The 14,896-nt window shown below is 36.2% G+C and overlaps 1 protein-coding gene across 1 annotated transcript in view; it reads right to left on the bottom strand.

Annotated features, from left to right (window-relative positions):
* The window catches only part of RAB12 (RAB12, member RAS oncogene family), a 38,959-nt gene that overhangs the window by 19,665 nt on the left and 4,398 nt on the right, over window positions 1–14,896 (bottom strand). The window contains exon 2 of the mRNA XM_024213364.3: window positions 808–868. Within this exon, the coding sequence (XP_024069132.1) occupies window positions 808–868 (61 nt within the window). The remainder of the gene's footprint in view (window positions 1–807; window positions 869–14,896) is intronic.

Below are 14,896 nucleotides of genomic sequence, written 5' to 3' on the forward strand. Positions count from 1 at the left end.
AACATAGCTGGTTTACTCTCTCCTAACTGTGATTTGTATCATGCTATTGTGCATCATAAGGGATCTCTCAGGACTAACAATTTCTAACTGAATGCACTGTACTATCATTATTGATAAATAAAGTCACTTGAGCAATTCTTACCAAGAAGTATGTAACCTTGCCCTGAACAGAAAAAATGTGCAGTCCAAACTGAACTTTCACAGGAGGACATTAATACCATAACTGTTAACACATACTTTTTTTGTTTGTAAATTAGTGTTTTACTTGTAATTACATTGTTACATGTAATGTCACAGAAAGAGCACCTACTATATGAAATTTCTGATAAAGAATTCAGAAAAGGCTAAATAGATTCATTTACTCTAGGATGGCAGTTATAACTGAGGTGATTTCCATATGAGTGAATGAAATTGAAACTAGAGGTATTTTTCCCCTCCTTCCCTTCTAGTAGCTTCCTCATGTTTACTATGAAGAAAGTGGGTGATCATCTTTATAACTTTTGGATTTGGGGGTTGGTTGGTTTGTTTACTCCTATGCTATTTTGTTTGTCTAAAGAAAGGCTTTGACACCTCTGTAACACAAGCATATTTGTGTCAGCACAGTAATATTACATTTATTACATCATCCATCATCCCCCCTCTTGCTCTTGAAAAAAAATAAATGGCTAACAGATTTGTAAGGGAAGGAGCAGAAGGATAAGAGCTAAACCAGCTTATAACAATTAATCATATTAAACAAGCATATTGATCCATGCTAGAAACACAAAAATTAAAACATACTGCTGGTTGCATTTTTGTTTTACTTACCAGATTTGTAATCTAATTTTCTTTCCTCTTAGCTCTACTGTTTTGATTTTAAAATCAACACCTATAAATAAAATACAGTAAACAAAAAGAAAAGGAGGAATAAGAAGCAAAAGCAATGAGGGTGTAATTTAAAATGAATTTTTTTGTACCTGTGCATATGTTATACTAATACACTCACAACACTTTGAACAAACAGGGATTTACACCACTATGGGCCAGCAGGAGGAGGGAATAGAGTTATTTCATAAAATCTGAGCTATTCAGCCCAACCACTGTTGAAAATGTTTTTCAAGCTATGCAATATTGTCACTAGCAGCTCTAATGACAGAATAGGGAAAAAAAATACGGTATGATCACTTCCTTCCCCTCTATTGATGTTTTATAGTGATTGCCAGGAACAACCAAGCTCTAATTATGATTCTGTCACAGACTCCTCCCATGTCATGAACAGAGTCAACCTCTGCGCCTCAATTTTGCTATCTGTAAAATGGGAATAATATATAGTTATTTCTAGGTGTTGATGGTTAGTATTTGTAAAGCACTCTGAAGATGAAAGTGCTCTATGTTTTTATCCTGGAGTTGTACCTGGTTTAAAATATTATCAATGGCTTTTACATCAGTGTTTCTGTTATAAATTTGACAGCTGTATATTCTGTAGACGTTGCTAAACTCTGAAATATGGCTTCCAATACTTTCTTTGTGCAAGAACATATCTGGGGGTGAAATATAAAAAATATTGTTTTTTATGAGTGAAAATACTCCAGTTTCAATTTTTTTGTTGTTATATTGTGAAGGGTTAATTAGCAATTTCTATGGGTGATCTCTCACAAATCAACTAGAAAGAACAGTACTTTGATATTATAGTGGTTACATGGCAGTGAATCTCAAACTTTTGTACTGGTGACCCCTTTCATATAGCAAGCCTCTGAGTGCGACCCCCCCCCTTATAAATTAAAAACACTTTTAAATATATTCTACACCATTATAAATGGTGGATGCAAAGCGGGGTCTGGGGTGGGGGCTGACAGCTCGCGACCCCCCATGTAATAACCTCACGACCCCATGAGGGGTCCTGCCCCCAGCTTGAGAAACCCTGTTATATGACCTTGTGGTCCAGTATTACCCAAAACGTTTGCCAAGTTATAGAGTGCACACTAAATATTACTTAACGATAAATCCATGCAAGACATTCATATGCAAAGTAATATTTCAAAATAAAATTTAAGTTGATAGAAAAATAACAGGCAATTGACAACATAAAAATGCCCCATAAATCCATAAAACCCAAGCACACAAGGATACCTCCTCAACTACGTGAAGTGCCAATATGCTTAGTGTTCCAGGATATTCTACATACATTTTCTTGTTTGTCAGTTTCAGTCCCAGTCTCTTAATGTCATTTTGTATGAAGATATTTTCCTTTAAATCTTATTCTTGAAACCCCCCACAAAATACTACTACATTTAAGAGAAAGAAAAGACAGGAGAGGATGGTTCAGACTAATACAATTAAACTTACACAGAAATGAAGAAGTATACAGTGTCAGAAACTCTCCCGCCCCAACCCCAATTATTTCACATAACAGTGTAAACCAGTAGGGTAAAACAACAGAAATAGAGGAGATAAAATATTTTGGTAAGCTGTTTTTCTAAAGACTGCATTGGCCAATTGCCAAGTGTCCAGCTAATAGTGCTTGGAAGAGGAGTGGACTATAAAACTTTTATTAAAAAAAAAAAAAAAAAAAAAAAGCGGAATTTGGCCAGTTTTACAAACACTTGACTTCGATACACACCAAAATATTTTAACATTGGTTTTCATGACTAATGGTCTAAAACCTGTTACATGGCAAATTTGGAATATATTCTAAAGTTAAGAGCTTTGCTTAAAGGCTATTCCGTCAACACAGCAGTTTACCTTAGCTGATTTAGCTATATTGCTGCATAACAGGGAGGCCAAATATAATTATTTGACCAAATTTTAATATACAAGGTTAAATTTTAAGAAACAAGAAGGATCCCCTCAACTCTATTTTAGTCTACCCTACTTTAGTCTGGCTAGGCTGAGAACCAGGGGGATAGACAATATCTATTTGCTTAAACAAAGAACACGTACATTTAAAAAAGAATTCATATCAAACTGTACACACAGCTAGACTACAGAACCAAGAACCTCTTGCTTTTACCCTTATACTTCCTCCCACCTCCTGCCAAATATTTAGCACACTCACTGCATCTTAAGGTATACTGTAAAGTTCTTCAAAGCAAAGAATGTGACTTCTCATGTTTACATCTAACAAAATGAACCCCAAATCTTCTTCAGGGGTTCAGGACGCTACTGCAATACAAGCAGTAAGGAATAAGATGAATTATAATATGCAACCTGAAATTTCAGCAGACATTGTCAAATCCTTTAAAAAAAAACCTAATGTAAGGGGGTTATAAAGGATTCTATAAAATTCAGAATATTTTAATGAAACATGATTAAAAACTAATAATTTTTTTCTGCATTCTTGGAAGCCTAATTATAACATTATGCTAGAGTTAAGTAAAAGAAAATGAAACTGATCAGTCTGAATATGCTGTCCAAAGTATGTGAAGTACAAAAGGACAACATAAATTTTTTTTTTTTTTAAAGTGTTAGTAGCACAGCTAGAAGTTGTTTTCTAAAATATAAATTTCTTGACAGTCCTCTTTAATCTGCAAAATGTAAGCATCCAAAGTATCATTATTTTGTCTGTTGAGGATAATTAAGGTGCTACAGAAATAATAATTTTAAAATATTACATCAACATACAAAGCTCTAACTCAAGAAACAAGGAAATTTGGCTTAAATTTACCTAGAACACAACTCCCAATCTAACCATGATGTCTAATATGTAACATTCTATTCACGACTTACTATTTAGTGAATTTTCTTTAAATTGAGTTCTTAATTTCAACATTCAGTGTTTTCCAATCCTGAGAAATGTAACAGTACGTCAATTTTTTTGCCTAACACTACAAGAATCTACCCATTTGCTTGAGGAGAGCAGGAAGCTCAGAGTGGGGGGCCAAATGCTAGATTAGCATATAACATTCTAAATCACAAAGGCAGCAGAAAGAACACAGTGCTGCTGGTTTGCTGAAGTGCATCATATTTTCCAAACAGGAGCTTTGTAAGTTGATGTCTTGAAGGAAACAAGTGACAGGATGCAGAAGTGCACAGTGGAGGAGTGAATTCTTCTACAGAATTATTCCAGTGATTTAACATTTAAAAGTTAATTGGGCCCCCTCAATAGGCTTCAGAGCTAAAGCTCCAGCCTGAGCTGCAACTTCCAAGCATTATCTCTGCAGCTGTTTTTAGAGAGCCAATGGGAGCCCTGCTAGCCCCCAAGTTTGTTCACCCAACTTGGGCTAGCAAGCTCACTCCTGCAGGCTACAAAATGATGTGTAGACAAACTCTAAAGGTATATGCAAGGCCACAAACATGCAAAACTCTATCACCACCAGATTATGCTGCTGCTTCTGTACAACGTGGAATTTACTTCTACATGAAAATGAACATTCTGAAAGCCAATGGAAGTTTCTGAGTCATCTGATTCCAGTTTTAATTTTTGCAACCTCATCTGTTTCTCAAATTCAAAAGTTAATTTGATACTTATTACAAGTGTTTTTATAATAAGAAAGTGTTATTTATAGGGCTGTCAAGTGATTAAAAATTAATCGTGATTAATCACACGATTAAAAATTAATCACGATTAATTGCACTGTTAAACAATAATATAATATCATTTAAATATTTTTGGATATTTTCTACACTTTCAAATATACTGATTTCAATTACAACACAGAATACAAAGTGTACAATGCTCACTTTATTTTTGATTACAAGTATTTGCACTGTAAAAAACAAAAGAAATAGGTTTTTTTCAATACACCTAATACAAGTACTGTAGTGCAATCTCTCTATCATGAAAGTTGAACTTACAAATGTAGAATTATATAAAAAAAACGGCATTCAAAAATAAAACCATGTAAAAAATTTTAGAGCCTGCAAGTCCACTCAGTCCTACTTCTTGTTCAGCCAATTGCTCAGACAAACAAGTTTGTTTACATTTGCAGGAGATAATGCTGCCCGCTTCTTGTTTACAATGTCACCTGAAAGTGAGAAGAGGCATTCTCCTGGCACTGTTGTAGCCGGCGTCACAAGATATTTATGTGCCAGATGCGCTAAAGATTCATACGTCTCTTCATGCTTCAACCACCATTCCAGGAGACATGCATCCATGCCGATGACAGGCTCTGCTCGATAACAATCCAAAGCAGTGCAGACCAATGCATGTTCATTTTCATTATCTGAGTCAGATGCCACAAGCAAAAGGTTGATTTTCTTTTTTGGTGGTTCAGATTCTGTAGTTTCCGCATCCGAATGTTGCTCTTTTAAGACTTCTGAAAGTATGCTCCACACCTCGTCCCTCTCAGATTTTGGAAGGTACTTCAGATTCTTAAACCTTGGGTCAAGTGCTGTAGCTATCTTTAGAAACCTCACATTGGTACCTTCTTTATGTTTTGTGAAATCTGCAGTGAAAGGGTTCTTAAAATGAACAACATGTGCTGGGTCATCATCCGAGATTGCTAGAACATGAAATATATGGCAGGATGTGGGTAAAACAGAGCAGGGGACATACAATTCTCCCCCAAAGAGTTCAGTCACAAATTTAATTAACGCATTATTTTTTTAACTAGCATCATCAGCATGGAAGCATGTCCTATGGAATGGGGGCCGAAGTATGAAGGGGCATACGAATGTTTAGTATATCTGGCACGTAAATATCTTGCAATCCAGCTACAAAAGTGCAATGCAAATGCCTTTTTTCACTTTCTGGTGACATTGTAAATAAGAAGCCAGCAGCATTATCTCCCGTAAATGTAAACAAACTTGTTTGTCTTAGCAATTGTCTGAACAAGAAGTAGGACTGAGTGGACTTGTAGGCTCTGAAGTTTTACAGTTTTGTTTTTGAGTGCAGTTATGTAACCGCCCCCCCCCCCAAATTCTACATTTGTAAGTTGCACTTTCAAGACCAGGAGATTGCACTACAGTACTTGTATGAGGTGAACAGAAAAATACCATTTCTTTTATCATTTTTACAGTGCAAATATTTGTAATAAAAAATAATATACACTTAGATTTAAATTACAACACAGAATACTATATATATGAAAATGTAGAAAGACATCCAAAATATTTAATAAATTTCAATTGGTATTCTATTGTTTAACAGTGCAACTAAAACTGCAATTAATTGCGATTAATTTTTTTTTAGTTAATCGTGAGTTAACTGCGATTTATTGACAGCCTAGTTATTTATAGAAAATTTGCTGAAAATATGGTACCAAAAAATCTGAACCAACTGTACAGCATGTTTAAGCCACACACTAGAAATGATTTTCTATCAAATACAGCACCTTCAAAGTAAAAGAAAAAAATCTAACCATCTGTTTCAAGTACTAACTAAGCCATATACAAATAATATTTACTTTGCGTAATCAGCTCTGGAAAATATGACTTGCAAAACACATTACACTTCTGAAATCTAAAAAGCAGCAACTGAAACTTCCAAGTGTCAGTTGGTACAGTATTCTTGACATTGTGCCAATTTACAAATTGTCAGTTTGCCTCTGGTCATTACAAAACAAACTAGATTAGGCTATTTGAACACTGGCTGATGGTATAGTTAGACTATTCTTAGTCATTCATGCAGTGGTTGTTCCTAAAATGTATCAGTGCTATAAAAACATGACTACTCATTTTAGGCAGAGTTTAAGAAATGCATTTTATTCAAAATTTAAAAAAAAAAAAAAAAAGGGTCCCTCTATGGATATTTCTCATGAGAAAAATGCAATAAACCTAACAGAGCTTTTCTCCAAAATTGTGTACCTTCCTAAAGTCATTGGTGAGGATTTAAAATTAGCTTTTCTGCGGAGTAGGAATATTGCATCTCCTCTGCCTTTTAATCCTGAGGCTTTGTCTACACTGCGCAGCTTTTAGTGACACGGCTGTGCCACTACAGCCGTGCCGCTAAAAGGCGTGCAGTGTAGCTGCCATTTGTCAGCAGGAGAGAGCTCTCCTGCCAACAAAAACTTCCACCCCCAATGAGCAGCCACGGCTTCGTCGGCAGAAGAGCGCTCCTGCCGAAAAAGCGCTGTTCACACCGGGGCTTTTCGTTGGTAAAACTTTTGTCGTTCTGGGTGTGTGTGTGTTTTAACATCCCAAAATGACAAAAGTTTTGCCAACAAAGTTCCAGTGTAGACAAAGCCTGAGTTTGGACTCTGACACTCAATGCTTGCTCAGTTTATCTGTCGAAGGGTAAAGCTACAGAGCAAACGAAGGTGTCATTGTAGCCATCTGAATACTAAGTCCCCCAGGGGCTCACTTTAAGTACTTGGGTTGCTAACATGCACTGAAGTCTATGCCATCACATCTTCACTACTACTATTACCTATGCTAGCTAAATTAATGCTAGCGCAGCTATGCCTACCCACACTATGCCACCTTCATTTGCTGTGTAGACATACCCTAACTCTTGGCAGGGTTCTATATCCTTAATGTTTTGCCATTGATATATTAAGAAAATACAGTTTGTGAAAAATGAAGTTGATAAGTCGACTGAGTTCATTATAAATATGGTTAACTTTTTTTAATCAAAAAGAGCAAGGAATGTTTAATTAAAATTCCTTAATGGTAAAAATTTGACTGAAGCAAGAGTAAAATAACTCCTCTCACATGGAACGTGAACTATTCAAAATACTTCTCTTAATATTAATTTAAAAGGTGCCTTGCAAAAGAGAAAGTGCTCTGATTCTTCATGATGTATAAAGACAACCTAAGATGTCTTTCCCCCCCTCCCCACGCAAGAATTGTTTTTTACATTAGAAATATTAGACACTGCCTAGCAGTTTTTGCTCCAAGGCTCTTCAAATTGGAAAATTTAGTAAGATGAGATCCCCAGTGAAAACCAACTGAGAGGGAAAGAAATTTTAAGTTAACTCTCTATTCAGTTCAAACAAACAATCCTCACCCTTTTAACTGAATGCTGAGAAAGCTCCCAACATTTCTCTAATCCTCCAAGGCGTGCTCCAGCAAATATGGAAAGAAAAGACTTGATAGTTCTGGTATTTTTGAGGTAAAACTCCCCCCCCTCTCTTCCCCCCATCCATTTATAACAACACTGCAAAGGGAGGGCACAATTTTCTTTTCCTGTGAAGGTTACCTTTAAATCAGAGGACATTGTTTTAGCTAGTTCATCAATCCAGGGAGCCAAATATTGAATATTTTAGAAGTGATCATTATAATGACGGTAACTTAAAGATCGAAAGAGTTTGGTATAAGAGAACACTTTATAATGTGAAGTATATTCAAACATACCGTCTTTCCCCGAAAGTAAGACATCCCCCGAAAATAAGACCTACTTCCAGTTTTGCCTCGCGCTGTAATATAAGGCATCCCCCGAAAATAAGACCTCCCCGATAATAAGGCCACCCCGGAATATAAGGCCCCGAAGCTCCAGGAAAAATAAGACCTCCCCTGAAAATAAGACCTAGCGCATCTTTGGGAGCAAAAATTAATATAAGACACTGTCTTATTTTCGGAGAAACAGGGTACCAATGGGTCTTAAAAACCTTAAGATCATATATTATATACTTAAGATTAAAACTGTTTATAAACATTCTAAAGAAGACTAAAACACTAATTTCAGTATCAAATTTATTTCGCTGCTTGGTTTCATGACAAAGTTTAATTTTTAAAGAAGTCAATCAAAACTGCTGGACAACAATAAACCTTCCATCATTTTCTTATTATCCCTTCTATACATAATATTTTGGCCCTTGAAATGTGCCATTTATTTTAGCCTGCGTGGTTATCTTTAAGCCTGGTCTTCACTACACGGTTAGGTCGACGTAAGCTGCCTTGCGTCAACCTAGCTGTAGAAGTTTCTTCACTTAAATTTGGCTCCCGCTGACATAAGTCCCTCTCTACGCCGATTAAGTAACACCACCTGCCCAGGCAGAATGGATTCAAGGTCGATGTAATTAGGCTGACAGAGTGTCACAGCAGACACTGCATTGCTTATGTCAACTGTTACCGGCTTTCAGAAGCCATCCCACAATGCCCCACACTGACAATACAATTGATACAAGCGCTTTTGGTGAGGATGTACACCTCCAACACAATGAGTCAAGTACGTGCGCGCGCGCACACACACACACACACACACACGTGTTTTAATAACTGTGGTGGCTGTATGCCAATGTAAATTAGGGCAAGATAATTTTGGCCTTAGAAAACTATTTGGAATCAGCTTAATTCACAATTTCTGCTCTATTCTAAATCGGTTTTTATATCGCGCTCATTACTGTTGTATATGAGCACAATCCTGCAGTGCATTAAGCAAAGTGACTACACATCTATCATGTGTCTATTGTCTCATTCTCTTTCCCTAGAGGAGAAGCATGTGCAGTGAAACATCTTGTTTTGGTCGGCTTGATTTTTTATTTTTATACAGCACAGAAATGCAACATCAGTATTACTAACAGTACATCTAGCTGTCCCCGACAGAACTTTTGGCATTTCTAACCAACTCCAGTGCTTGCCACTTAATTTGAACACTATCTTAAAACTACATTTAATTGTATTAAAACCTCAGGAATCATTTATGTTGACCAAATTTTGCATGACTTAAATCACTGACTACAGCAAGTTTTAATTTAATTAACAAAGACAAAATTTCTGAATGAGCAAACTTAAAAAAGGGGAAAAACTATTCAGATCTGTGATTTCTTGGATGCTTTCCACATTAATAGTACTGTTACAAGAATGTTGTTTAAAAATATCTTTTGTCAGTGTATGTGTACCTCATTTTGACGGTAAGGGAACAAGGATAGCATACAACATAACCCATTCCTAGTCTCCTCAAAGATCAGTCAAAACATCTTTGCTAATTGATTCCATATTTCAGTGATTAAAATTTAAATATAAACTTCTGATTTCTACAGGCTCCTTCTAATGTCCCCATCACACACTTTCAGGAGGGCAGAATTAACCACAGATTTTGAGTTTGGTAGAAAATTCTTCAAACCTTAAATAAAATAAAATAACTGACACATGAAAAGGTGCATGATAGGCTATAATTTAAAAAAAAAATTGGGTATAAGTATCAAAATATTACTGAAGAAGAAGGAGGAGCAGAGACAGGAGACAAATGCAGCCAAACCTGAGGAAATAGCAGCAACAGATCAGAACATGACCTGCATCAAAAGACATCAACAAAAACTTCAATTTAGTCTGCCACCTTGGCATTTGGGTGCTTAATTAGGCAAACACACTGCAAAAACTGAACTGCACAGGATATAATCTAATAAAACAGAACACTTGATAACTGTTTGTATTAAAAAGCATATTAAATCTGAACAAGATCCTTAAAAAAAAAAATGTTCATGTAAGCTCTCTATGCTACTAACTATACTCATCTAAATTTCACTGAGGGAGCTGTTTGGCACGTGTCAGCACTACTGAAAATGGGGCCACTTATACTTATTTAGATGCCCAAAGAGGAGCACGGATCAGTGTCCACGTTGTACTCCCCGTCAGTACCTGGCCCAGCAAAGCTAATGATCCAACCAGCAGACCAAATTCAGTGATGAATCCTGGTCACATGACACCTGAGGCACGTTGCGCATATGCTAAGAAGGTGCCCAGATATGGAGTCAGGATCCTTACTCTACCCAATCTGTATTTTAAAAGCTTAACATGCTAGTCATCATAAACCAGTGGTCAAATGTACGCAAGCTATGTTAGGAGACAGCAGGTGCACCTGCTTACGCTTAGGCCTGGTCTACACTACGACTTTAATTCGGATTTAGCTGCGTTAATACGAATTAACCCTTCACCCGTCCACACTACAGAGCCAGTTAATTCGAATTAAAGGGCACTTAAAATCGATTTCTGTACTCCACCTCGACGAGCGGAGTAGCGCCAAAATCGATTTTGTTAATTCGAATTAGGGTTAGTGTGGCCGCACACCACCAAATTAATGTGGTTAAATTAATGGGGTAGTGTGGCCGCACACCACCGAATTAATGTGGTTAAAAACCGAATTAATGTGCTTAGTGTGGCTGCGCACAATCGAATTTATACAACCTGTTTCCCAAATTCGAATTATCTAAATTCGGATTAATCCCGTAGTGTAGACATACCCTTACTTTGAAATGAGGCACGAACTTTGTGTCAGCTTGTGATGTTTTGGGAAGAGCCAACAGGCTTTTATAATTCCCCTCCTTTTTTTAAAAAAAATCCCTCCTCCCTCACCAAGTCTTCAGTGTACCACAAGCAATAAATATGTTTAATATAAAATCATTCTACTCACTGTGAAAATTGAAATGAAGAATCCCGAAATGTTTTTTCCTTGTGTGCATATTGGAATTGAGGGCTGTCTGTTTTGGATGCCCTTATTTTACAAACACCAACACAACGTTTGCCATCTTAAAGCCACCCATTGGGGTCCAAATCTGTATTGCCTACACATTCAAGACTCCCAGGAGTTTCAAAAGGGAGATTTGCATGAGTAAGAAGTGCAGATTTGAGCCTCTGATTTATATTTATTAATTATTAAGTCTTCTCACATTGTATTGAGTCAATGTATTTCTTTCTGGAAACTTGCCTAACGTGCTGTCCTGGATAATTCTATTAATCAAGTGATTTTTCCTGCAAATTGAATGTGTTTGTCAAAATATGATTAAAAGCTTGAGCAATCCCTCATTAAAATAACAAGATTATGCATTAAGCCATGCTTTAAAACCTTCAAAACCTAACAGAGAATATACTGGTTATTATTGATAGAATAAACATGTGAACTCTGTATTAAAGTGATTCCTATAAATTATCAACATGTGCATTTTTAAAAACCATACTTTCGTTACAAGAGTCCATACAACCTTTCACAATGATCACATTTCTAAGAACTACTAATCAGGTTTTAGGATACCTCAATATACAACTTCTAATGGGCATGTTATGTGTGGAACTAAAACTGACAGTATCCTTTTAAAAAGTGACTGAATAGGTCAAGAAAAGTAACAGCATGAGTGTGAAATTTGCTGAAAAATATTGTGTGCATTAGTGACAGTCAAAATGAGGGAAATCAGTGAGTATGGTTAGTATGATACATCTTGTTATTGAAAAATCATTTGATACTGTTGCGTATGACACAGATTGATTAGAGCCAAAGCCTGGCCCGGGGCAGATTAAAATGTGTTATTCTGGCTTTGGGGCAAGAGGATTCTCAAGCAAGGCACAAACTGAAAAATACAGTTGAAAAAATATAGTTGGGATAGTTCCCCTAGTTAACATACAACAATTTGTTTAGTTTTTTAAAAGGACTAAGGGGAGCTCCTCTCGTTAAATGTTTACTATTTAAGATTTACTGAAAACAATTTAAAAAAAGGGCAGGTAACAAGTGTAGTGAAGGAAAAAGGCAGTCGGAGTCATTTCAGCACACAAGTGACTTTGAGGAGGAGAGTAAAGCAGCAACAAATACAGACAAACAGAGCAGGCGAATTCAAAATTATTTGAACAGATTAAATTTAAAGCCTATAACTAACCATACTAAAGCTTTGATCCAATGTGCAGTGAGGTCAATAGAAAGACTACCATTGATTTAAATGAGCATTGAATCAGGCCCTTACTTTTTTCCTTACTGAAATGACTCATTTAATCATCAAAGGAGAAGAAAACTTATATGGAAACCTTTTAAAAAAATGTAAAATGGTATGCCCATTTTTTTTAATTTGCTTTATCAAAATTCTTTTAATTAGTTATTTTTAAAATAAATTAAAGTGAAACCACCCATTTAAAAGAGCACAAAACAGGTTAAAGATCAAGAATGATTAATGGATGAAAACTAATGTATTAACTATACCTGCACCAGTTTTGGCACCAGTTTAGAGGCAGGTATTATGAACTGCCCTTAAAAGTTTGTGCAGTGCCTAGCACAATGAGGATTCAATCTTGGTCAGGGCCTTTATGCTCTACAGTAATAGAAGGTGTCAAGTACAGCACCCAAAAATTGAGATGCTCAAAGTCATTAGTCACTTTTGAAAATTTAGGCCAACATCCTTGTAAATATATTCACTATGAGATTACACACTAAACAGAAAGTTGTAATTGATTTCCAAAATGTTTTAACCATTAAACTGCTTTTTATAAAGTAAATCTTCAAATACATTTTTAACTTGCAATGGCAGAACAGTGGGCAGAAGTAGATTTACAGTACTTTAGGCTAAGAAGTGTACCAACATTTTGGCAATGGGAATAGGAAAAGATGAGTTGCAGACTTCCTGTATTAACTAGATTTATGGGTTAACTTGAATGAATATTTGTATTTCCAAGACTTGTGATGGAGGAAGTTGCATCTGTGATAAATTACTGGGTTCCCAATACATAGACCAAACAGAAAACTTGTTAAGACACTTTTAAGCCAACTGCATTGCCCAGCTTTTAAAAAAGTGGAAACTATTCATGCCATGAACTCAATACTTTGAATCTGAAATCTAACATTTAAAATACACTTTTTTTTAACTGGGTAATACTTGTCACAAATGATCTCAAGGTACTTTGTGCAAGAATATGGGGGAGGGGACTTGCCCCAACACTGGCCAAATTCAGATGGGGGGGTACCTATATTTTTCCTTTCAACTGGTTATACTTATTCACTTCTTGTCCTAAATTGTGAATTGCTGCCATGTTAAGCAGCAGCCAGGTTTCACCTCAGAGATTATTATACTTCAGTCACGGGTAAAAAAATTTCACTATATATAATTCTCAGCTTCCAGAGATAAAAATACAAACCCATAATTGAGTATCATCTGCATGTTTTGTTGCTTCTGACACTATCTCAGCTGTTCACAGCCTGGACTGAGTTTGACAGCTGCATTCCACACTCCTTGCTAACTTAGAGCCCACTATATTTACTGTCATTAAAATGAGCACTAAACTTGGTTTGCTGGTTTACTTACATGCTCTCATTTATGTACCAATTATGGGCTACTAGTTGTTTAGACTGTCCCATGGTGCCAATATAATCAACACAAGAAAGTTTTTTAAAGAGAACAAATTATTTTGTGTATTTACTTGGGGGGGACCCACACTTAACCCTTGCATTATACATTCCTAAATACCATGACAACATGACAACATCTGTCCGTAGATTACTTACATCATAAAGTGTTACAACAGGTAGTATTGATTAAACTTTCTGCAGTAAGCATGCCACCAGCTCTGTTTGTGAACAATTGTCCTGTTGGATTTTTGGATTTTACCAGAAGAAAAGTTGAGAACACTGTTTCTTCTGGCATTAAACGTGCAAATACAAGTGGCTTCTTTAACCATTACCTGAAAATACTACCAGGTGCACCACTTGTTTATTACACATCCAGATTGATTTTACTACTTAACATATTAAACACATTATAGTAATATAAACCATTTCTAGAATCAAGCTTAACTGAATAAATGTATTAATATGCAAACTGAGCTGATTTTTCATTAAAAAGGGACTCCTCATCTACAGCAAGTCTTCTCTGAACTCACAGAATTACTGTCTTCTTTCTTAGCTCACAGCTACAATCACATCAGTTATTGGAGAGCCCTTTGCACTTCTGCCTGTCAGATGGCAACAGGTCACACAAGACTGTACTCAATCCACTCACCAATTTCCATTTGAGAGCAAGTGTTCTAGACCTCTGCATCCCCCCCAAGACACACACAAATAACCCCAACCCATGAGCTAGACAGACAGAAGGCCTCTGAAAGCATGGAGTTTTATAGAGGTGACAAATGGCAGGAGTGAGATTTAAGTACAAATCTTTCATCATCTGCTGCCTCAAATTGCTGGGGGGAGGGGGGAATAAATCTTGTAGGTGCTAATATTTAAAACATTTTTGGTATCAATATATTTTATCATAATTATCCAGTGTCTGAAGATTTCAGCTCAGGATAATACCAAGTATTACTAATAAGTAAAATGAACAAATGTTAAAAAAAAATTGACTAGATT

The sequence above is a fragment of the Terrapene carolina genome, unplaced genomic scaffold (assembly GCF_002925995.2).
Source record: "Terrapene carolina triunguis isolate 2854851 unplaced genomic scaffold, T_m_triunguis-2.0 Scaffold58, whole genome shotgun sequence".
Taxonomy (NCBI): Eukaryota; Metazoa; Chordata; order Testudines; family Emydidae; genus Terrapene; species Terrapene triunguis.